A 23,600-nucleotide genomic window follows, 5' to 3' on the forward strand; every position below is an offset into this window, starting at 1 on the left:
TTCCTCCCTAGATGCAGCACTTTGCATTTCTCCTTGTTGAACTGCATTCTGTTGTTTTCTGCCCACTTGTCTAACCTGTCCAGGTCTGCTTTGAGGTGCAGATCCAAAGCTCCTTGAAGTCTTGGGGTGAGTAATTGTGGGAACTGAAGTTCAGCCCCCTGGAAAGAGAGGGGACCAGCTGCCAAGTCCAGAAACCAGCACAGATCCAAGGGCCCCTGCATCTCAGCTGTTTGGTTCAGGTCTGGAGCTGGATCCTGTTCTAAGGCAAGGGGCGCTGCAGGGATTTGCAGTGGGGTGAGGTGCCCTAGAGTCCCAGAGGACCTGGGAGCAGCTCCCCAGTGGCAGAGATTTATCCTGCTCTCAAGAAATGGAGAGAAACTAGAGCAGGGGGTGTAGGTAGGGCCCGAGGCACTGCAGAGAGGGGCTCTCCTCGATTCCTGGAGGGATCTAATGGTGGTGCCGGCTAGCAGTGTGGGGACAGCAAGCCAGGAGCTGGCCCCACCAGTCAGGGCCAGTCAGAGGATAAGAGAGAAGGGAGATGCAGCAGAAGGAGGAGGATACATCACCACTTTCTCTTTCTCCTTGGAGCAGTGTAAGGCAAAATCTTTAGAGATGATCTCGGCGTACTGCAGCAACACGTTGCTGATGGTCTGCAGGCAGGTGGCATGGGCAGAGAGGAACGAAGGAGCAGCGAGAGCAGGAAGAGGAGACAGGACAGGACAGCAAGGGAAGAGAAGCAGAAAGAAGCAAGACTGTGACAGCTGGATTCGCTTAGTCTGAAATCCTGTCTCCATGTCGTCCTGGGCCCAGGCAGCCTCAGACAGAGTCACATGGGACAGAGGTCCTGGAGCAGAGCAAATCTGTCTCTGTTCATGTTGTTCATGATGCTCCAGAGCTTCTGGTGGATACATCATCCCCCACTTCCCACTCATGGTCCCCCAAAACTCTGGTAGACGTGACATGGATCTCCCCTTCTGCACCTCCCCTGCTGCTGCAGAGGCAGAGCTGAGACCCTGGGCAGGAGGCCCTCTGGCGCAGCCACCCCCAGCTAGCCCAGGACACAGGCTGTCCTAATTGGCACCATCTGCTGCCCACTCCTCCTGTCCTCCCCGCCACCCCAGCATGATGCGCTCACGCCACAGCTGCTTAGCCCTGGCTGGGACACAGAGAGCTGAGTTGGCTTCACTAGACTGTACAAGCAAGGCTCGACCTTCCACACTGGGGTGAGTCCATGGAAGTCAGTGGAGGGACTCCCAATTCAGGAGTCACCTAGGAGCTACACGGCTGACAGGAGCCCCCGGGCCTATCTGGGCTCAGCAGCCTCAGCTAAATGTCATCTTTGCAGACGTTACAGCTCAGTCCTCGCTCTTCTCTACATGGGGACGCTGCCATCCCAAGTGCCCTGCACTTGTAGCAGAGAGGTTAAGGTGAGGGCCACCTACAACCATGCGGCCACAGAGCATGGGTGGTTGAGTGGGAAGCTGGTCTAACCAAGGCCTTTGCTCCTGTTGTTCTATAGAGCTTGGGGATCTCTGCTCCTCGGGACACAGAGAGAGTCACAACAAGGACCGCGCCAGACCAGGACTAACCTACCCCATCCCTCCCCTTGCTGGACTCCCTACCTTGGCAAACCTCCGCATGTAGTGCCCCACAATCTGCGGGTCAGGGCACTCCAGCTTCTTGATGATCTCGAAGCTCTGGTTCAGCTGGGAGAAGACGTCCACCACGGAGCAGGAGAAGAGCGCGTGCTCAGACGTTTGCTGGAACTGAGGCGGGGCGTTTTGGGGTGGCAAACAGAGAAGCAGAACATAAAAGACGGGATACTTTCCAGGCACATCCCTATGTCCCAGGGAGTGGACACCTTGCCTCCATCCCAGGTACCTGACAGAGTCCAGGCTCCTGATTCTGTTCCCTGCTCCCCCTGAGATGCCACACCTCCAAGCCCCTGGCTGGCTCTTACCAGCCTCTTGCTGCTTTCTCATTGGCGTGGATGACTGGAAATAACACTCTGAGGTTCCCTCTCACCACACGGCCCTGCCAGACCCCATTAGCACTGGCCTCAAACAGAGAGGAACTAGCTCTGACTTCTGGGGCATGGGGTTTGCTCCTGTCCAGGGGCCCAGGCTGCATCAGATCTTGTCCCCATCTATCACTGCTTTTGCTAAAGTGCCTATTACCTGGCACCGAAGCCCCTTCGCCTTTGCAAGGCAAGGCAGGCAAGGAGGATTGATGGCTTCTAATCCCCGTGGATACAGTTTCTAGTGGAATAGCTATGCTGTCTGCAAAGCTGGTGGTGGCTTTGGCATGTCAGGATTTGGCCAAATCCAGCTCATTTGTAAGAAAAGAGACCTTGAGTGGATCTCAGGTTGTATATAAAACACAGGCCCCAGACACAGGGCAGGAATCCTAGGGTCCACTCTCATGCCCCGCTAGCATGAGTGCGGAGTCAGGCTTGGAGGGGTGTGTGTGTGTGTGTGTGTGGGGGGGGGGCGTAATGTGTAAAGTGCCACTTGTCAGCTCTGTCCCTACCCCGTCCTTCTTGTCCCTCTCCAGTGCTCCGTGCAGGAAATCCCGGGACACCTCCTCGTTCTCATCCAGCCACTGGATAACAAAAGGCTCAAACCACCTGGAAGAGAAAGACAGGGAAGGTGCAGGCAGGGGAGCAGAGAGATCCTTGGGGGCACGGCATGCTCCAACAACCCAAAGCCGGAGAAGGGAAACTGAGCCGGTTGAATGTGATGGGCAATCCCTCCACGGGGCATCCTCCCCGTCCTCCCAGACGGACTGCGCAGAGGGAGAGGCAAGGTCCTGCGCCAGAGATGCTCTCGGGGATCCAGCGCTGGGTCTGGCTTGGTGCCACTGCCGCCAAACCTGCTGGACCACTGCTCCTCAGCTGCCTGCCTCCCCCAGTCCCACCAAGCCTGTTTCATCGTTCACACCTGGATAACTCAGGGCAGCTGCACTGAAGCTCAATGTGAGCAAAAGGAGAATCATGCCCCGCCGTGTGTGTGGAGCTATTTCTGACCAACACCAGGAGGAACAAAAGGGGAACCAGGCCTCTATGCCTAGGCTCACTCAGTTATGGCCTTCAGCCTCAGTTCAGCCTGACCTCGAGGGACCATCTGCTACGTCGCCAGGTGCCTGCCTAAGGCGCTGAGCACTCACCAGAAGACATGAGAGCATGGGTGACTGGTGCCGCCTTAGTCAGGGGGGTCCCCCCTTGGCTAATCTCACTGATGGGGGGGGACGAGTCCCCCATGGCTGGTCCTGCCGACCTGGGCGGGGGTCCCCCCGCAGCCGATCGTGAGATGGCCAATTGCCGCAGCCACTTCCGGGAGCACAAGGGCGCTCCACTCCCTGGCCAGTGCTTGCAGGGGGGCACCAGCGCTCCTGCCTGCCCCCCGTGCCCATCACCTAAGCGGTGAGTGGGGCCGATCGGGGGTGCACCGGCACTCTCAGGGGGTGCACGTGCGCCCCCGTACACCCCCTATGTGTTGCTACTGCTTGAGAGCTCTTCCATCTCTGCTCCCTCCCCCAGCACCCTGCAAGCCTGCCCTCTGCCCAGACCGCACAGCTCAGGCACACACTCCCTCTGGGGCCTCAGCGGTGTGGCCCCTGCCTGAGCCCTCAGCTCCTGGCCTTTGAAGAGAGTTTTGAGCCCTGCTCCCAAGAAGCCCCCTCTATGAGAGGGGAGCACATGTGCGACTGCCCCTCAGCCCTGCTATCAGCCAGAGAGGGGAAAACCCCGGGTGCCATGAATTTGGGAGGTGCCTGGCTCTGCTCTCTACTGCGCAGGGCCCTGGGGCTCCAATACCCACGTGCTGGTGACACACATCCTTTAGTGGCTGGACGAAAGCAAGCGCTGACTTCTAGGGAAATCAATCAGAGCAAGACAGCACAGTGACTCCCTCAGGATCCTGGCTGAGACGGGGGCATCTCACATGGTGCTTTCTTAAGTAGGAAAGCAACAGGAGGGGGTTCAGGGCTGTGTGGGAAGCCAACTCGCAGAGACCCAGAGCAGACTGCTATTGATTTTCCGCTTCCCAGAGAGCCATCTCCACCTTCCGCTACCCTGGCTGAGTTTGCTCCACACATCCAATATGCCGCGGCACGGGGGAGGATCAATGTGGCAGCTGGGAGGCAGGCCCAGCTCTTTCAGCCCCCGCCATTTAATTACCTATAAAGAGCTATTGATCCCAGTGCCCCTCTGCTGCCTCTCAATGCGAAGGAAACTGCTTCGTATGGTCAGTGCGGTCTTAAAGGCACCGTGCTCCTCTGGAACGAACCCTCCGCTGCCCATAGGACAGGAGCCCAACAAGGATGGGGCTTGCTGGCTCCTGCCATACCCCTCGTGGGGAAGGGAAGCAGGGGAGGGCAGGGAATGGGATGAAAGGGGCTGATGTAGAGAACGGAGGAGGAGGAGGAGGAGGAAGAAGAGGAGGAGGAGATGCCTCTTTTGATGACCCGGGAGCGTAAGAAATATTAACAGCCCCCTTGGCTCCTCCATTCATTTCTATCTTATCCTCCTCCCTCTCCAGGGTCTGAGAGTGAAATCCCAGTCCTAGATCGTGTCTTACACAACGCTTCAGTCCAGCAGCAGATGGTTTAAACTGGTCTCACATGTATTAATTAGCAACCTGTGTGCCCCACACCCCGCCCACTCCTCACCTTCAACATGGGTGTGCAAACAGCCATGCAGCATGGCCGGGATGAGTGCAGAGGCCAGGCAACCGCCCTCACCCCAGCGTGGCACCCTCCTGCTGGGACCTCACTAACACTCTAGCAGTGGAGGCAGCCCCTCTTTGCAATGACCTGCTGCTGCACAAGGACTTACGCAGGGTACTCAGGCACCTGGCTCTTGAAGGAAGGCAGCTCGGTCACATACTCATTGTAGAGCCACTTCACCTTGAAGTGCAGGTTCATGTAGTCAGCGCTCTTGCACAGGCGGTGCTTGTCATGCTCTGGGAGGGGGGCAGAGAGCAGGACTGTCAGGTGCTCCCCCCACATCAACAGAAAGGCCTATTCCCCCTCCCTCCAGCCCTCTGCTCTGCCCTCAGCCTAGTGTCCGATGCTGCTTCTTCAGCACTGTCTATTTGATACCATCAGGGTTGGAGTGAGCTGCCTTACTGCATATGCCACTACCACCCCCTGCTGGTGGCATCAGAGTCGTGCAGCTGCGTGGCATGGGGCCTGTACTGCTAGCAGAGATTCTCCTTTACCTCATCAGCCGGGATATGACTTTTGGAGCGGGAGGCACTGTGCTCCAGCTCCACTGCTAATGCAAGGAGGCTCAGGACTAGCTGTGAGTGGTCATGGCTTTTTGTCATGATTAGGTGGCACTTCTTCCCCACCCTGGCATAAGCTGAGCTGGTGCCCCCCTGCCAAGAGGCAAATGCAGCCAAGGGGAGACTCACCTTCCATTGCATACTTCATGTCCTGAGCAAAGAGGTTCCACATCACTTCAGCACTGATCTTGCCCACGTTCAGCTCCTGGGGGAACCTGGCAGTGATTAAAGGAAAGGAGGAAAACTAAACAAATGCAGCAGGTAGAGAAGAAAACTCCAACCCAGCTGCTTCAAGGGGAGAGGAAGCTGGTCTCCCTGGTGTCACCACATCCCAAGGAGAGCACAGATACACAGATGCGGGCACCTGGGGCTTTTCTGTGCTCATCCAGTCAGCACCAAACAGGTAGGGCACAGGGAAGGCGACTTATACGCTGGGCATGGCACAAGCCAGCAGTGTAGCAGCACAGCTGTGCCCATCGCAGCACCGATTATGGCTCTGACAATGGCTGCTTTGATTTTCCCCTGCGTTATGCTACTGGGACAGGCACGGAGCTGGGCAGATCGGAAGGGAGAAGCTCCCTAAAGGCAGGCAGACGGGCTTTACCATCTTCCCAGCCTGACATGGTATGGACAGCACCAGATCCACACCCACACATGGAGAATCAGTGCTCGGTACGACTGGGAGTCTGGACTCCTGGGTAATTTTCCCAGGAACTTCCTAACTTGCTGTGTAGCCTAGCCTAGGGACAAGTCACTTCACTTCTCGGGGCTTCCTATAAAACAGGCATTTTTTCCCTTCCCTCCCAGTGGCAAGGCTCATTTCTAACAAATAGTGCCTCCCGGCTCTTTGTACTGTCTGTCCCACCCAGCCCTCGTCTCTGGCATTTTCCAAAGAGGAATCGTCCCATGAGGTGCGAATGGCAGCCAGCTGCCCTTCCTTCTCCAGCTCCTGACTCAGATGCCCCATGCTGGAAGTATCTTCCCTCCCAGGCACTGCATCAATGCCAAGCCGCAGAGCCTGGCACAGAGCATTCCCTTCCTGGAGGAGCCAGCTGGGGTAGCTCTGACTAAGCAACTCTTTGGTCAGAAACTACAGTTTTGCCAGAAAGATGTGGCAGTTTTGAGGCAGCTGCCAGCTGGGCAGGGGTCAAGGGGTTATTTTCTGAGCAAGGACCAGAGAGAGATGAGAAAACCTGGTGATTTTGATTGGACAATGCTCGCTTCAGCCCAATCTGGCTCCGTGAGAGCCAAGAGGATTTGGGTTTGTTGCTTGGCACTAAGAACATTTTCTAATCCTGAAGCTGGTCCCCTGCCAGCGCTTGCAGGGGCACGTGGATGTGCCTGTGAATTCTGTCTTTCCCGGGGGATTCAGTGCAAGTGGAAAGAAGGAAGCCCCCATGCGCTGGCTTCTTGGGGCTCCTACGTTGGAGCTCCCAGTGTGGCATCCTCCAGCAACCTCAGCTCTCAGCTTTGCTGACACCGCCCAGTTAAGGCGAGAGGCTCTGTGACTCTCTCAACTCCCCACATGCTTTATGGGGAGCAGAGGAGATGTTGCCCTCCCCATGCAGGTACTTACTGGTTCAGACAGGGCGTGTAGGAGTTCTTATCCTCTTCAATAATTGAGACAATCAGTGTGATGAGTTTGGACCAGAAATCCAGGTTCTTGATGCTGGGTCCCTGCTCCTCAGGGGGCACCTCACCTTTCTTTGTCTAAGAAAAGCCCAAATAAAAGGAAGGGGAAATCTGTGGTCAAAGACAGGTGTGAAAACAGCCCAGCTGCTCTCAGGGACTGTTATTACGGGGTCACAACATGGTCTCTAGACTTAGATTCCCCTCTGCTTGGGCATTAGAGATAGACCCAAACCTGCTTGTTCCTTCCCAGCTCATTCCCTGATGGCCAAGGCAGGACTGCTTCTGACGGACACAGGTCTGGATCCAGTCTAGGTTCAGGCCCATACAGGCCCATGTCCCTGTACCCATTTCTGAGTCCTGCCCCAGACAGGAATCCTTGAGTCTTGCTCCATATAGGAAGCCTTGAGACTCTGGCCCCAAACTGCAAGGAGTGGAGTTGCTCTCAGCTCCCGGTTGCATCCTAGATTTCCTGCAGGACTGAGTCCTTTCTGGGTTCCCTTTCCAGGAGTCCACATCCCAGGAGTCCCAGCTTCCTACCAAGCCTCGCCTGAGCACTGGAAAGGAACCAGATCCTTAAAGTGGGTGTACAGCAAAGGAGGACACAGTGTTTTCCAAGGCCAGGGCACCAACCCCTGAATTCTGCTTTGGATCCAAAGTCATAGCAAGGGTAGCTGCTAATCTAAAAGGATCATGGCCACTAAGACTGGGGCGGGGGCAGGAAGTCAGTGTAAGGCTACTGGGCGGGAGGGAGGAAGGAAGTGGAGAAGTCGGCATCATAAATGCCCCATGCAGCAGGTCACAGCAAAGGCCTGGTGCGGCCACCCTCTTCCTGCTGCGTGAGCAGAGCTCTTCATGGCAGCTCTGCATGGAGGCTCCAGGACCAGCTCTCCCACCCGCCCTGCTTACAGGATCCGTCTGGTACTCCCGGCTGTACAGCTCGTGACAGTTGTTGAAGATGTATTCATAGGTGGAGTTGAGGCAGGCTTTCACACAGTCCTTCACGACTTGGCTGGCACGGGGAGGGCTCTGTAGCTCCTGGACCTGCAGAACCGGGAAGAGAGACAAGGAAATGCTTTGCACAGGCCATTTCTTAAGACAGATGCCTGCCTCCTCAAATGTTCAGCAATTAATTAAGCAAATCAACTTGCATATCAGCCCCTGGCATGGCCCACCCAGAGCTCCCCAGCAGGGAAGCAGAGGGTCAAGGCTGAGTTGCTTTCCGCTGTGAGATATGGAGGTCTTTCTTCATCCCACGTGGGCAGGGAACCAGAGACCCGGGTCCTGGCCATTACCTTCATTCGGAAGAAGGTGATGCTGGTTAACAGATCCACTGTCGACTTGAGGTCCTGTAGCCTTTCAGGGCTGCTGGCAGGGAAGTTATTCTGTCAAATAGGAAAGAAAAGCGGAGGGCCCCATGATGAATACATAAGCAAGAAGGTCTCAGTGGGCAGGAAGCACCCAGCTAGGCATGGCCACAGAGCTAACAGCTAGGCTGATAATCCTCCCCGCACCTGGCATGGAGCCTGCTGGACCCCACATCTCCTGACCCCAATCTACATCTTATCTACTGGGCCATTCTGACCCCTTGGCAGGCTCTGGACACTTGGAAGGTGTTTCCTTGCACAAAAGGCCGCAGGAGATTGGGGAACAGCTGGGAGGCTTGCTAGAAGGATGAGGAGACATGTTGTGGTGGGAAGGCAGTGGTACCTAGCACAGAGCAGGTGTAGGCAGTGTGAACTGGGCAACTTTATGGGTCCCTGAGCTATCAGCAGCCCCCACTGCAGCACGGTGATGTTTTAGTTTGGTGGAGAACGGGGACTTGAGACTGAACTTTTGCATGACGACTCCCAAGACACAAACCAGGAAGCAGACCTGCTTTGAGCCTGTGGTTCAAGGCTTATTCCACCGCCCCCCGGACTGAGAAAGGCTGGGATGACCACACTGCTCCCACGAGGGGTAGATTTCCCCAAGCAGTCACTGCCCCACGTGGGTTTTGCTTCCCTTACCCGGTACATGGACAGGTCAATCCGGAGCGAATTGTGCAGCTGGTCCAGCAGCTTGACGAAGCGCTCTTTCTGTGGATACACACCCCGGGGCCAGGTAAATGGGGGAAAGGCATCCAAGGTGGCTTTCCCACCTCCCCCCATTACCCCATCCTCAGAGCAAGGCTGACAGGACTGACAGTACTGATCCCTCTTCCCCAGTTGTAGCTCCCGCCTGCATGAACAGTGCCTACGGTTGGGCTGGGTCTCAGCAGGACTGTGATGGGAGGAAGATGTGGAAGAGAGGCCAACACCTCTCTGGTACAGCCAACCGAAAGGTTTAGACATGAGCATAAGGTCTGGAGCAAACCGCAGCCTCGTTAGCAGGCCACTCCCTGTTGGCAGTGAGACCCGCCTTGCAATGGGAGGCAATGTAGGCTGGGAGCTAGAGAGTCGGAGAGAACCACAGGGGCTGTCTGCATCCAGCAGCCTCCACGGAGGATCCTCTTCCTAGTGCAGCTGAGTCCGTCCCTCCTCTCCCTTAGGGATGCTACCTGCAGACCAGACGGCAACTCTTCAAGGACGGGGGCCAAGCCACCTCACACAGCTCAGGAGCTTTTCCTGAGGCCAGGCTGATGGCTGCACATTGACAGTGGATGAGTTAAATCCACGCTACTCTGAGTGCCTCTGCACAGGGCCACGTGGGAAAGGGACTCTGAATGAACTAGAGCTGCACATCGACAGTGGTTTAGTTAAACTGCACGTGGGGATGTTCTAACCAAGCAGTCGTTCAATTCGCTTCCAAAGTGATTTAACCGACCTGGAATTTATTTTGTAAGGAGTGTAATGCAGTTTAGCTAATCCACTTCAGGAGTGACTCTGGATTAGCACTCATAAGGGTCCCCTTGGTAGCTGACTCCACAGGAGTCGCTCTCAATGTACGCCCCAGGGAGGAGCTCTCAGCGAGAGTGTTCAGGGTTAGCTCTGGGCTTCGCAGCTCCCCACGCGCCAGCCACACTCAATACAGAGGGAGCAAAGCTGCCTCGGCTGCCAGCCAGGGTGGGGAAAGGCTCGAAGCAGACTCCACGGCTCCCCATTGACGGCTGCCAGAGCTTGCTTGGCTCTTTCCCGTTCAGGAGCTGCGCTGCCCTCCTCCAGCAGGACCCTGGACCTGCACACAAGGACCAGCAGTCACTGGAGACATCTGCCTGTCACACAATGGGACCTGCTAATGGCAATCCCGCTATCTTCCCTGCAAAGGGCTTTGCCAGAGACCCAAGTCTCTGTGGCTACCCACCCTGGCACAAAAGGGCATATCGGATGCTACAGGTCACAGTCAGTGCTGTGCCCCTGCTTCACCTGTGGCAGCCCTTGGTGCAGGCCCGATTCTCCCCCAGCTCGGCAGGTTGACTAAGAGAAGCAACTGCTCCAGTTTTGCCTGTTGGTACTGGCAGCTTTCCCAGGCCCAGTATAGCAAAGGGCCGGCTTCTGTGCGGTACTGAGCACCTGCTGGGAAATGCTGCTCTCAGCGCCTCAAGGCAGAACTGGGCCTAGGTCAAGGATACGTTCATGCCTGGCAGGAGGGGATGGCCTTTAGTCCCCTCTGGCCCTAATTTCTGCTCCGTGTGTGACCAGCAACACATCTGTGCAAGGAAGCCAGAAAGTCTTCCTTAGGCCCACACCTTGGGTTTAGGCCCACAGGAGTGAGAGGGTGACACTGTCTCCCTGAAGAGGCAAGAATGTCCCCTTAAACAGTGGGACATTCACTGGGTCACAGCATGCCAAGGGAGGCTGGAGCAGGAGGGCATGGTAATCCTCTTGCTGCAGGGGTGAAGGCACGGGGGCTACATCAGAAAGTCAGGTGTTGGGCACAGGCTGACGTGCAGAGCGGTGCAGCTAACACACCCCCTCCTCTTGGTGTGAGCTCAGGCTAGCCCACAGCCTGCATTTGCTACCGCAAACCTTCGTATCATTGGCCTGCAAGAGACAGTAAGACCAGTTTTTGCAGAGTGCACAGATGCACGTCCCCGAAACAGAGCAGTTGCAGCACGCCTTAAAACTGGTCATGACAGGCACGCTGGGTAACACAGTGGGGTAAAGCGACACTGGTCGGGTACTTTAGGGCCCAAATTTAGGCTCTCTAAAAAAAGAGAAAGAAAAAAAAGTTTTTACAAACCCTAAAGATCAAGAGAAAAACTTCACGACTCAGAAATACAGTTTACTTGGCTCTAGGCATCCCCCTGCTGTGTCGGTAACCCAAACCCTCCAGCACAGGGACAGACAGACAACGCATGGGCAACAGGAAACGAAGGCACCTAGACGCTGACTAGAAACACACGTGCAACTGGCTACTTGGTTTTCACTGCTCAAGCTGGGAAGAAACGAAGCAAAGAAAAGTTAAGGATTGGCCTCAAAGATTAGCATGGTGTAGGTTTAATATGCCAGAGTGTTTTTTGGACAGCTATAGGGCTGGGATCTCAGCTCAGTTACACCAGTGTAAATCCAGAGAAAACCCATGGACTTTGGTGTGGTTACTCCAGAATTACGCTGGTGAATCCAAGGCTGAGACAAGACCTGTCACTTCAACTCAACAATACCCCGTGATGGCATTAACCTGTCACCTGTGGAAACTTTCCTGGTTTTGCTTCTGGCCTTAGGTCCCATCCCTGCTGACACTTACACACGCATTTCATTTTACACACGCGAGTGTTCTCCCAGACATCAAGAGGGCCTCTCAGCATGCGTAAAGTGAAGCCGGTGCAATAGTCTCAGTAGGATTGGGGCCATAAGACAAAAGTCCCCCAGCAGTGTCCAAATTGGCTACGTGACGGGGAGTTTGGGGATCCATCCAGACCCAAAAAACCAGACAAGTTTGCTCTGGCTTCAGGTTCCATCCAGAACTACCAGGGCCGTGCAAAATTCCCACGGGATTTTGGCAAAAGTGTTGCTGATTGTCTGCAGGTGACGATGGTGACATTCTTTGCTCCATGAGTGGCTTAAAAAAAAAATTTGGCTTCAAATGTGTGAATTTCAACGTATTTTTTCCTGGTGACTGCCACCCGCAGGGCACAAATGGGCCTAATTTCACAAATGTCACACTTGGCTTTTTTTTTTTTTTCCTTTTTAAGCAAAATTGTGTGCATTCAAGCCAAATTGCTGCCAATTTTCCAAGAAAGATAGCCTGTTGTTTTTAATGGGATGGTCCAATTGGAAGTATCCGCCTTCTGGTGGCGGTGTCTTTGCACGGCTCTATCTACCATGCACCCCCGCCCCAAAGAGAAGAGAGAAATAGGAAAGAGAGTTTTACGCACCATAGGACTTACCCCGAAATTGGAAGCAGCAAAGCGGTCGGAGGCAGACACGTTGGTGGAGGCAGTGGTATGTGCATAGTAAGCGTTGATGTTGGCGAGCAGGGTGCTCATCACTGCCGGCACTCCGGGACACATGTATTTAGAGGACAGGCAGGCAAAGTGGCTGAAAGGGAAGGGATGAGAGGCTGAAATCCATCCTGCAGAGTGAGCGCACTGAGGCCGCACAGGGTCCAGGCTGCTGGAGCTGTTTCACAAATGGTGTGGTGAGGTTTGTACATGAGAGGGGTCTAGGGTGAGGTGTACACAGGGCGCGGTGTAGAGATAGTATGTTGTGTGGATGAGTCAGAGAAGTAGGGAGGGGGTATATATGCATTCAGTGTACACTGGGGGACGTTGGAAGGGGCTATATGGGGTAAATGGGTGTATACAATGATGGATTACAGCGTGCTTTGTAGAGCATGTATGATGGAAGTGGCTATTAAGCCTGGGATTTAGGGATACAGCTTCCGAATTAGAACTTCCTAGATCTTAAATACTAGAGGCTGCAAGGGAGAGAGGAACAGTGGAAAAAACCACGGTCATAGCTAATTCACTCTCCCTTTCAGCATCCACTCTCTGCCACTGACACAGGATATGGCACAAGATGGACCTGTGGTCTGACCCAGTAAATGGCAGTATTATGGAAGCGGGGTGGTATGGAGCGTATGCGTGCACAGCATCTAAGGGGCGTGTGTGAGTAGGCTGTGGGCCATGAGGTTCACTTTGCAGTGTGTGTGTGTGTGTGTGTGTGTGTGTGTGTGTGTGTGTGTGTGTGTGTGTGTGTGTGTGTGTGTGTGTGTGAGTGGTGGTGGCAGTCCCTCGATAGGTGGACGAGTCTTCCAAGTCGCAGGGGAGTCGTCGGTCAGTCTGAGCAATACTGAGGAGGCCAATCCAAGATCCGTGTGTGTTAACTTTAAGAGCTGTATGTATCAGGAGGGGGTAGAAGTTAAGGCATGCGGTGCATGGGTCTATGGGGTAGGGGGCTGTGTGTGCAGGGCACAGGTTGGGGGTTTTAGAGGGCCTGTGTGGTGCAGACAACCCTGTACCATCACAACAGCACGACCCTTCCCAGGGTACCCGAGTGACTCACCAACCACTTAATGAAGCAGAAGGGAAGGGGGATCTCTGTAGGTCCCATGTGTCTGCCTGATGTAAAACTGTGTCACTCACTATTTTCAATGGAGCTGCCCTCCCAGCCCCAGCTGAGGATCTGGTCAACCAGTGTGCCATTTACCCACCCTTCCCTAATCACCCTCAGATAGACAGGGGGAAAAAGGGCAGAGACTCACGTCATGGCCTGGTAGATGGACTCCACCCCGTACCGCATGGCAAACTCATCCACGATCTCCTGGGCTGTCTCATCGAAGTACACCTTCCAGGCATCATCCCCCTTGGCGTCGGGGATCTTCACCACCCCGTTGTTTTGTAAGTCCGTCACGAAGTGGAAGAGGTTCTGGGCAGGGGACAGAGCAGATCCTTTAGGGGTGCAGTGGAGGGGGCTTAAACTAGGGGCCGGTGTGAGTGGTGGGGATTCCTGACCCCCAAATTATATCAGAGGCCCCGTGTCACCTTGTTGCGCGCAGGCACTCAGACATGAAGACTGTAAGGGAAAGGGATGCTCTGGTGATGGGGACAAGGTATACTAGCCCTTTGTGCCTTTATATCCAGGCTCTTGGGCTACAGCAGAGGCACAGACGTGAGGCAGGGCTTGGCAGAAGCATCCTCAGCTACTGCCATGCTGGGTTGGCCATTGTAGGATGTCATTCTCCAAGCTCACCAACCTGCCCCTCCGGGCACCGGGGACAGGCCCTCCCCACTCACCTCATGTAGGCACGTGTACTGCACATGGTATGGAGCCACCTTCTCCTCCCCCTTTATTTCCACGCTGATGTGAAGCCGGATGGCTCCAGACACGGCCGACTTGTCCGTCCGCTTGTCTGAGAGGAGGGAGGGAAACGGACAAACAGGAGGTTCTTTATGGGCCTCCCCAGAGGAGAGAAAAGCACTGTGGAGAACAGCCGCGGGGGTAAAGGAGAGGTCTGCAACTTATACGAACTGGCTTCCCTGCCCTGCTCTGTGCCTCAGTTTCCCCATCTATAAAGCAGGACAATACTACTTCCTTTGTCTGCCCGGTCTATTTAGAGTGCGAGCTCTCTGGCCCAGGACTCTCTCACTCCGTGTATGTACAGCACCGAGCACAACAAAGCTTCTAGGTGCTATTGTCATACACATATGGGGAAGAAGTTTTACCTAGTGGCTAGAATGCTGCATGGGAACTCAGGAGACACAAATTCATCCAAACCCTGAATCATTGCCCTGCCCCGTGCCTCTGTTTCCCTGTCTGTGAAACCAGGGATCATGCCATTGACCTCCTTTGTAAAGTGCTTGGACATCAAATGATGTGAGAAGCGCCACAGGTGAGCTGAGTATCATTAACTAACCATTAGGAATCTTTGACCCACCCGATAGTACAGTGATGTGCTAATAAATACATAAGGTAATAAATCACATCTACACGGTGAATAATAAGTGGCAATAATCAGCCCTACAGTGTTTAACTCTGAAACATAGAGTATGTGGGAGTCCTGGCCCCACCCCACCTTGGGAAGAGGGTAGGGTGATCACCCATCCCTAACTGCATGGGACAGTCCCAAAATGGGAACTTCCAGTCTCGGTCCTGGGCTGCATGACTGCGGGATAGAATTTGTCCCGGATTCCCAATATTGTGCAGTGATCCAGGTTTTCCATTTACCATAGAAAAATGCAGGGCACGGTGGGTTTCCCCTTGCAGGCTGGCCGAGGTCCAGCTTGCAAGGGGCTCAGGGCAGTGGGACGCAGGGGCACCATGTGCACGTGGCCAGGAATACAGCCTCAGGCAATGGTGGAGAGTGACTCCCCCAGCTGCCTGCAGGTAAGTCTACAGGGGGGGTTCAGGTTGAGGCCCCTGTGGTGAGGGAGGGAGTGAGGCAGGGGCTGGGCCTGGGGGTGCTGCCCAGCCAAGGCAGTACGTGGGACCTGGGACCAGGGCAGAGAGCGGGACAGAGCCACAGGCAGCTTGTCTAAGGTGAGGTGAGATGGCTTCCCCCTGCTGCATGCATTGCCACGGAGGTGTGGGGGGGCAGGTACCCCCCAGATTTGTGCACAGGGTGGGGGTGGATGAGGGCTGTCCACTGTGGCCTTGGGGCTCCCTGCCTTGCTGCTGTCCCCCTGGGAGCCCCGCACTTGCTGCACCACCATGGCAAGGTACCCCTGCCGATCTGGCAGCAGCAGAGGCAGTGACATGGAGTTGTTCCCCCTGCTGCTGCCAGCTGGGCAGGGGGTACCTCGCCATGGTGGCACAGGGCTTCCAGGAGGAGGGCAGCAGGGCAGGGAGCCCTGAGCCCACAGCAGGCAGCCTGCATCTGCCCCTACCCCCCACAGGCTTCCCTTGGCTCTGCTCTGGGTGTGCCACTGGGGGAGGGGGGACATCTTAGCCCCACCCCCAGCAAAAATAAAAGTCAGCACCTATGCTCTAAAAGGCTCTTCAAGCTGTGATTTGCTTGGAAATTGCTATATATATCAGTCTCCGAACCCACCCCCTGGATTTGATGGAAATGCTGCCACTGGCTGCTGCAGCCCAGGGGAGGCTGGGGTGGGCTGGGGCTCTGGGGAAGGCATTTACCTAGGTTGTACCAGACATCCATCTCGCCACTCAGTGTTCGGACCTCTATGATCGTCTGTCCCAGGAAGTCGTCGGACTCCCTCTTAAAGCGCTGCTTGACACGAGACTTGATGTCATCATCTTCATCCCAGACCCGGACCTTGATCCGATCAGAGGAGTTATGGCATTCGCTGCAGGTTGCAAGGGAAAAAGATTCCCAGAGCAGTGAGCAAAGACCCTTCTTGCTCCTCCCTGCTGCCTACCCAGAACAGCCCTACTCCATCCAGCCCAAGACTTCAGAGACTCAGATTCCAGTCCTAGCTCTGCCACTGGGTAACTTTTAGCAAGTCCCGGCTCTCTGCCGCAGTTGTCCTAAGTGTAAAATGGGGCTATGAGGAGTACTTTGAGAGCTGCAGCTGGGGGGCACTAGATAAGAACTGGGTATGGGATAGTTTCCTCAAACCATGTCAGTCCTACTCCATAAGGCTCCCTTAAGCATTGGGGTTGGATGAGTGGGTCCGTGGGAGCAGCTGTGGTGCAATCCTGTGCCCACTGCAATTCTGACCCAGAAGCTCTTCCTCTAGGAGAAGAGGGGACTTCAGCGTTCACAGTCCTTCCAGCATGAGCAGGCCATCACAGATGCCAAGATAAGGTCAGATAAGGTCTCCTGTCGGAGATCGTAGCTCCAGGGGGTGTGAGGATGGAGATTTAATGTGGCATAAAGCCCCAGAACTAAAACCACAGGTTTTCTGACACGCTGAGGGTAAGATTAATATCACAGCAAGGCCTGGGGCATCCCTTCCCAATCTACCACCCAAATCTTCTGTAGGCTTGACTGAGAGCCATGAATGACAATGCTTCTGGGTCTTTTATGCCACAACTAAAGCAGGTCTCACCAAACACAGGCAGGGCAGTCAAAGGGGCCAGCACCACCATGGACCTCAGTAGAAGTACTCTGTGCTTAAGATGAGTTGGGCCCTACAGAGCTTCTGCTCCAGTTCCTCTAGTCTCACTTAGCACCTGGGCACCGTGGGGACTGGCAGTCTCCAGGACAGACAGAGAGATGACTCAGGGCTAGGCCAGGTGGCCAAAACCATGCGACTGAGATGAGGAAACCCAAGGCTATGCTGGCAGCAGGGAGTTAGGGCTAGGAGCAGGGTAAGAAATAACTTACAAATGGAAATTCTCCTCCCAGACGGGGTTTAGATTTCCGTAGATAGTTTTAGTCCTTTTTTTCGTCTTTCCAACCTGGACAGTAACATACGGGTCACTGGAGCCTGTCTTATCCTTTGCCTGCAGCCCCTGGGCACAAACAACTATAACACCACACATACACACGGTCCATGCGCACAAAGGTACAATATTTATACGGACACACGTGGCAGCACACATCATTCAGGCACAACACATACCCACACAGTGGAGAGAACAAATAAAAACAGGAATCAATTGTGGGTACAGAACCATCAAGCAACATGAGATTTTTCAAATCAGCAGATGCTGCACAGAGGAGCCTGACTCCGACTCTGCTTTCTGGTCCATGTCATCCAGCGGGGCCTGTCCAGGTTCTGGTGTGAATTCACCTCCTTTTTGTCAAAGGCAGCTGCTGGCTCCCAGAGGGAGGACCAATCCCCAGCCCCAGACCTCTGGCAGACACGCACACGGCACAGTTTTTGCTGTGAACTAACAGCAGATCACAGATACCTACCCCGTTGATGGATACAGCCCATCTGGAGCAAGACACACATGAACTGGCCATAGAAAGGGACAAAGCTGGCCTATAGAGATCTACAAGCACAGCTCCAGGGGTAAAGAGCCTCTGTGACAGGAACCTGCTGCCCTGGCTTACTTCAGGTGCCAGCATGCAACCCTCTATCTTAACCCAATTTCAACTGGCTCAGGATGGGATACTGCGTGCTGGGAGCTGTAACCCCCTGCAGTCACCTCTTACTGGGGCCAAGATCTGGGATCTAAGATGTTCTAGCACATGGTGTTGTGTCCCTGTACTGGAAAGCCAGAGCAGTGCTCAATAGCTCCAGCTCCAACTCTACCATGGTAAGAAGGAGACATCAGCAGACCTCCAGGAGAGCAGTGAGGATTGGACTCTAAGCCCATCACCCTCTTTATCACTGGCACCCATGTAGTCGCTGGGGAACACGTCCATGCATCACTCCAACGTGTCAGGCTGTGCCCATGCCTACCCGTGATGCTGATCTTGGCCGACCACTTGGAGGTGCCATCCAGCACGCTCTGCTTCACCGCCTTCATCTGCTGCGTGTGGGTGGCTTTGGAGACGCCGAAGACTTCCTGGATCAGCTCAAAGATCTCAGGCTTGTTCCGCTCCCGAATCTTCATGCGGTCCTTGAGCACCATGATGATGTTCTGGGTCCGGTCCTCTGCCCCGTGCTTGGAGCTCTTCTCAGCTGCTCCTGGGGTGATGGAAAGTGGCAGGGGGCAGAAACAATGAATGGATACAATCCTGGGCCAGACCTTCTGAAAAGGGCTGACCTAGGCTTAGCCTCTTCCCAAGCATTCATGTCCCAGGGATTAAAGACTTCAAGGGTGATCTGTACATGGGGAAGCACATATGATAGTATCCCATATACATGGCCCAAGACCTGTGCCCCTAAATCACCTTGGCCCCTTGAAAAACCCCCCACTTCCCACCCCACGATATTCTCTAGAAGAGGGAAAGCCACAGCACCGCTCCCTTACTCTGTAGGCAGTCTGCATTGAGCAGGTCTTGGCACTTCTCGTGGCACTTCACCCCACACTCCGTACAGCGCATGCCCTGCCGAGCAATGCCCCACAGCAAGCCCTCGCACTCATAGCAGTAGGTGGGTGTAGTTGCGGTCCACACCTCGAAGTTGTGGGGGGTTGTGCAAGAGATGGGGTAGATTAAGGCTTGAAGGGTCTTCTTGTAAACATGGTTTTTCTAGAGGGGAAGAGAAGAGAGAACAGAAGTGCAGCCACCTCTGGGGTGCGAGCAGCAGCTTTCAACAGGGCAAGAATTGAAGCCCCCGGCAGGAAGAACGTACCAACCCGAAGTGGGAATGGTCCCTTGACTCCCAGACTGTTACCAGCCGCAAGCAGCCAGGCTGGCTTGGCCCCCTCTAAGAGAGGCCACCTCTCATCGCAGAGCCCGTCAGAGCCCCCTGTGCTGCCTTGGGAACATGGAGGGACCAACACCTCTTCCCCACAGCACCGGTCTGACCTTGCATAGCTTTCAAGCTTTGACAAGACCACAGTCCAAGGCAGAGCATTTGAAGGCCATAAGAGGTAGGTGTGTAGGGACCGTACTTACTAGCTCTTCATTGTTTAAGGTGCTTGATGCTAATGCTGACGTGATACCAGCTTTCCTGGACTGGACCAAAGACTGTTGGAAGGACACAAAATGAACAGGTGTATGAGCCAGGAAGAAGCACAGACTGCCTGTAGACCCTGCCCTCCCCCTGTCTAGAGGCTTTTGAAGGCCAAGGGATGAGGACGAGCTGCCTCTTCCTTCCAGGGCACGAAACAGCCTCTCCAAAGGCATGGAGCCTCTCCCCAGGCTGCTCCCAGCAGTGCTGTGTTTGCACTGCAGGATCCTCAGCCCCAGGTAATGTTCATAGCTGACCCCAATACCAGGCCTGGCTCACAACACAGGGAAAGATAAAAGCCAATTCACTGCTCTTTGTTGGACCCACTTTTCCCTACCACCCCTGGGTGGTGTCAGAGGGGAAGAGCCCTCCCCCCAGAATATGCGTCTTGGTCTCAGTCTCTCTCGGCCCACCTGGGCACATCATGCTGGACCTGCTCAGTGCTCACAACTGTGGCACGCTCAGCTTAAAGCTCCATATCTTCCCTGCAAGAAACACAAGGAAGGTGCGACTGCTATGCAGTACTTACCATGGCCTGCACGCAGCGAAGAGCCACAAGGATGGGAAACAAACAGCAAGGTGAGCATTTCAAACAGGCTAGTCATGCCCTCCCCCCTACCACACACCATGAAGAGATGGTGGGAAAAGAGGCTGGTCCCCTCCTGGGTAACTCTCTGGTCTTTGTCCCCATTGCTGGGCTCTGGAACCAGCTGCCTCCTCTCCGTCCTGTACTCCAGCTCTCAGCCCCCAGCGACTTCTTCCTCCCCCACCCAGGGGCTCAGGGTGGCAGCTCCACCTTCCAAAATTCAGACCTGGATCGGAGGCAGCCAGCTTGAGCCTCAGAGGTGGGCAGGACCCAGAGATGGAGGTTGGGTCCTCTCTGCCAACTCAGCAACCCAGCTGCCAGTGGCAAATAGCACATGCCACCCTCTGGGAGGAAAGAGGCCTGTCCCAGCTTTACTCATTGGGCATGGCTGCCTGGGAGCACCAACTTGCTTCCTAGGTAACTGGAGCCAGCCCAGCCATTGGGAATCCTTCCAAGGGACAGGGCTGTAGGGAGTTCTCAAGAAAGGGAGTCTGGGTGCTAAAGGCAAAGCGGCCTAAGGATGGGAAGATCAAATGCACCCCCATGCAGAAAGCCACTTCCATTAGCAGCGTGCTAGCCCAGCTGGCCACCCCCCACCACTGGACATGCCCCTCTGCTTACTGCACAGGCCAGTCTAGACACAGCACAGTATATGACCCATTAGGGAGCCTCCCACCCACCACCCTCCTCCCAACCCTGCGTCCTTCCATCACCCACATGGAGAGACAAACACAACACGTGGCATGGAGGCATCAGCCATGGCTTGCCCTCCTGAGCCAAGGCAAGAGCAGCAAGCAGGGACACAGACAAGCAGCAAAGGAACGAGGCAAGGCAACGTGAGGGAATAGGACCAAACCCCTGGGAACGAGTGTGTAAAGCACAGAAAAACCCAGTGGATCCATGGGGAGGAGAGGAAAAGAGGGAGCTCAGGTCTGAGTGGAACAAGGAGCCGGTTTCCAATTTTGTCTTCCTTTGTCACCAGTGAGAGTGATGGCAAGCAGACTGTGTACTCCCATGACAGGGGTTGTCAGCAGTGCTGGGGCTTGGACTGGTCTGGGGATTGGCTTTGGAGCTGCAGTGTACCGTGAATGCTAGGAGGATATGCAGCAGTGTATAATCTGGGAATTAGAGGAGTGTCAGGCATGTCCCACGGATGACTAGTTACTGTGGTGCACGGTAAAGTCAATATAGGCCAGGAATTACAGTTCAGGTCTATGTACACAGTATATGATTTGCAAACTACAGGAGCGTGTCACAGGTAGCAAGGCATATTTATGGATTACAGAGGAGCATTCACTATAACGGCATAAAAGATCAGGGTGTGCTGTGAGTAACAGCAACACCCTGCAGCTTGGCCTATACAGGCTCTAAGTTATGGGAACGTTGGGTAGAGAAGCAGGCACGTTTTTAATTACAGGAGCCCACTGGCTGTAACGATATGCAGCTGTGTGTGCCTGCGTGCTGTGGTGCATATGCTTTAGATTACGAAAGCACGCTGACTCTAGTGGGATCCGTGGTTTGAATTATGGTGGCGTGACCCAGAAGGCAGCATATGTGCTGCACACGACAGGAGTATGCTGGATGATGCAGGCTCCGGGCTGTGCAGTGAGAGGGCACACCAGGGATCACAGCTTACGTGGCGGGAGGATTTTCTAGCGTGCTTGTGAAGTTGTGAGGAACCAAGTAACAAAATCCGAAACCAGTTGCCATCACAGAAGGACTCAGACTGATGTCCCTTACGGGACAAGGTCCTGACAACTTCTGTTAAAGAGAAAGCGCCCTTTAGAAACAATTACATGAAGACAAACCCTCCTCCATGGGCCCAGAGCAGGCTCTCCCCTCTCCCGGGGCCCCGGGGCTGGTGTGAATTGCACCATTGGAAAGGCCACGCCAACTTCCTTTCAGGGCACTGTCTACTTTGGAGAGTAGCCTAATTTATAACGTGCACTGATTAACAGAGGGAGCCCCAAACCAGGTCATCCAGACTGGTTTCAGATCCTATGAGGCTCAGATCTAGACCTAAACCTCTCCACTCAGGCCCACTTCAGAGCTAAGCCATCTCATTTACCAATCTTAGTGGGCGCATCTACACGTTCATTAATGCACAGTAGTTACGGTGCACTAGCATTGGCGCACGTTTTTTTTTGTGACGGTTACTGCGCAATTGCCAAATAACACTGAGCAGTAGCATATTAGCACAGGTTTTGACCAGCACGCTACTGCACAATGTTATTAGGCTATCACTCAGTAAGCGTCTCATGTAGACGCATCTAATAATTTTCACATTCACCTTCTCGCTACACATTTTAGGTCTTCCCCAAGCACCATCGATCAATCAAGAATGTTTCTGGCAGCACAAGGATGTGAATGGTCCTCAGACGTGCCCTAGCATCCCCAGTCTACGCTATGGGGATAGGGTTGCCAACTCTGTTTGACTCTATTTCAAGAGGTTTCTGGAACGCCAACGTGCCCACGACACACAATGCAAATGTGTCCGTGTGCTTACATATATCAGGTACAGATTATGGTGCACAGACTTTGCATTAGGAAGGCACCCGGCACATTACTATTACATTTTTAAAAACCTGCTGGACTACTGTATAAATTGGATTCCACAGTTAATATTTAATTTTAATAAATGCTCTATCATTTATCTCCGGGGTGACTCTCAGTTGTCTCCTGGAGTTTACATCTAATTCCTGGAGGCTTGGCAACCCTATAATGGGAGGAACTTTTTATACCTATCCTACACAGTATAGCCCCCACAACAGATATGAGCTGGTGCTCTTTACTGGTGAAGCTGCAGCAGAGAGGCTCGTATTTGAATGCCACTGAAGCCAGCAACAAAATGCCCTTAGGTTTAGCAGGGACAGGTCTCACTGCTCTCAGTGCTCCCCAGAAGGGCTCCAGCAGGCCTGCCTTGCTGCAGACTGGTGGGGTGAGGAGCACGGGGGAGCGGGAGTGGTTGGGATACCGTAGGCTTGCTGGTTCTGGATGCTGGCACCTGCCTGCTCATCGGGCTCCCCTTGCAGCTGGGAACCAACTCACGCATGGAGACGTGGCTCTAATGCTGGCTCTTGCCTCTCTGCTTGGTGCCAGCAAGACCCATCCCCAGATGCCACCTCTCGTGACGCAGCAGCCCCGCTCCCTCCCCACTGCCAGCCTGCTGGGGCCCAGAGGAGGGTTTTGCCAGGGTGGGGGGAGGTGAGGAGAAGGGAGATGATATGCTGGGTGCTTTCTCTTTAACCCAAAGGACCACACGCTCACCAGATCGCTGACTAGCGGCAGGGACTTGCGTCCAGGCCTAATGTCGGGCATGCTATCAATGCAACGCAGAAACTTTACCGCCGCTCCCCTGGGGCATAAATGCAGCCAGACCATACCCAAGAAAAGAGAACAGAAATAAAGCCGCGTTATACAAAGCGAGCGAGGCCACAGGCCAAAGAGCGCCAGAGCTGGGCTAAGGGAAGGCTGGGGCCAGAGAGCAAGGACCCTGCTACACAGACTCGCAGCCCGGCAGCCCCGGAGTTAAATGAGCTCAGGCAACATCCACGATGGACTCCAGCCGCCCGGAGCAAGTCAGCCATAGAAGCCAGTGGCTGTTGGGGAGAAGATATTAGGAGGAACCTCACCAAATCACTAACTAGGGGGATGGGCTTTCTCCTGCGTATGTCGGGCATGCTGTCAATAATGATTAGCCCACCGCCAGGCCTGGAAGAGAGACAAGAAGAGTCAGAGGGGATCAGGGAAAGGGAGGGAGACACAC

The 23,600-nt window shown here is 54.5% G+C and overlaps 1 protein-coding gene across 1 annotated transcript in view; it reads right to left on the reverse strand.

Annotated features, from left to right (window-relative positions):
• Positions 1 to 230: 230 nt before the first annotated feature.
• Positions 231 to 23,600, reverse strand: part of LOC109320536 (protein unc-13 homolog A-like) — a 45,006-nt gene continuing 21,636 nt past the window's right edge. Inside the window, exons 15-33 of the mRNA XM_019550677.1 lie at positions 23,467 to 23,545; positions 19,778 to 19,783; positions 19,194 to 19,265; positions 18,605 to 18,824; positions 18,091 to 18,318; positions 17,064 to 17,205; positions 15,911 to 16,080; positions 14,071 to 14,186; positions 13,539 to 13,702; positions 12,223 to 12,373; positions 8,924 to 8,992; positions 8,210 to 8,299; positions 7,824 to 7,958; positions 6,862 to 6,995; positions 5,415 to 5,500; positions 4,835 to 4,961; positions 2,530 to 2,626; positions 1,623 to 1,766; positions 231 to 650 (exon numbers count right to left, since the gene is read on the reverse strand). Of these exons, the coding sequence (XP_019406222.1) occupies positions 516 to 650; positions 1,623 to 1,766; positions 2,530 to 2,626; positions 4,835 to 4,961; positions 5,415 to 5,500; positions 6,862 to 6,995; positions 7,824 to 7,958; positions 8,210 to 8,299; positions 8,924 to 8,992; positions 12,223 to 12,373; positions 13,539 to 13,702; positions 14,071 to 14,186; positions 15,911 to 16,080; positions 17,064 to 17,205; positions 18,091 to 18,318; positions 18,605 to 18,824; positions 19,194 to 19,265; positions 19,778 to 19,783; positions 23,467 to 23,545 (2,365 nt within the window). The 3' untranslated portion in view covers positions 231 to 515. The remainder of the gene's footprint in view (positions 651 to 1,622; positions 1,767 to 2,529; positions 2,627 to 4,834; positions 4,962 to 5,414; positions 5,501 to 6,861; positions 6,996 to 7,823; positions 7,959 to 8,209; positions 8,300 to 8,923; positions 8,993 to 12,222; positions 12,374 to 13,538; positions 13,703 to 14,070; positions 14,187 to 15,910; positions 16,081 to 17,063; positions 17,206 to 18,090; positions 18,319 to 18,604; positions 18,825 to 19,193; positions 19,266 to 19,777; positions 19,784 to 23,466; positions 23,546 to 23,600) is intronic.

Source organism: Crocodylus porosus, unplaced genomic scaffold (assembly GCF_001723895.1).
Source record: "Crocodylus porosus isolate Cpor-Errol unplaced genomic scaffold, CroPor_comp1, whole genome shotgun sequence".
Lineage (NCBI taxonomy): Eukaryota > Metazoa > Chordata > Crocodylia > Crocodylidae > Crocodylus > Crocodylus porosus.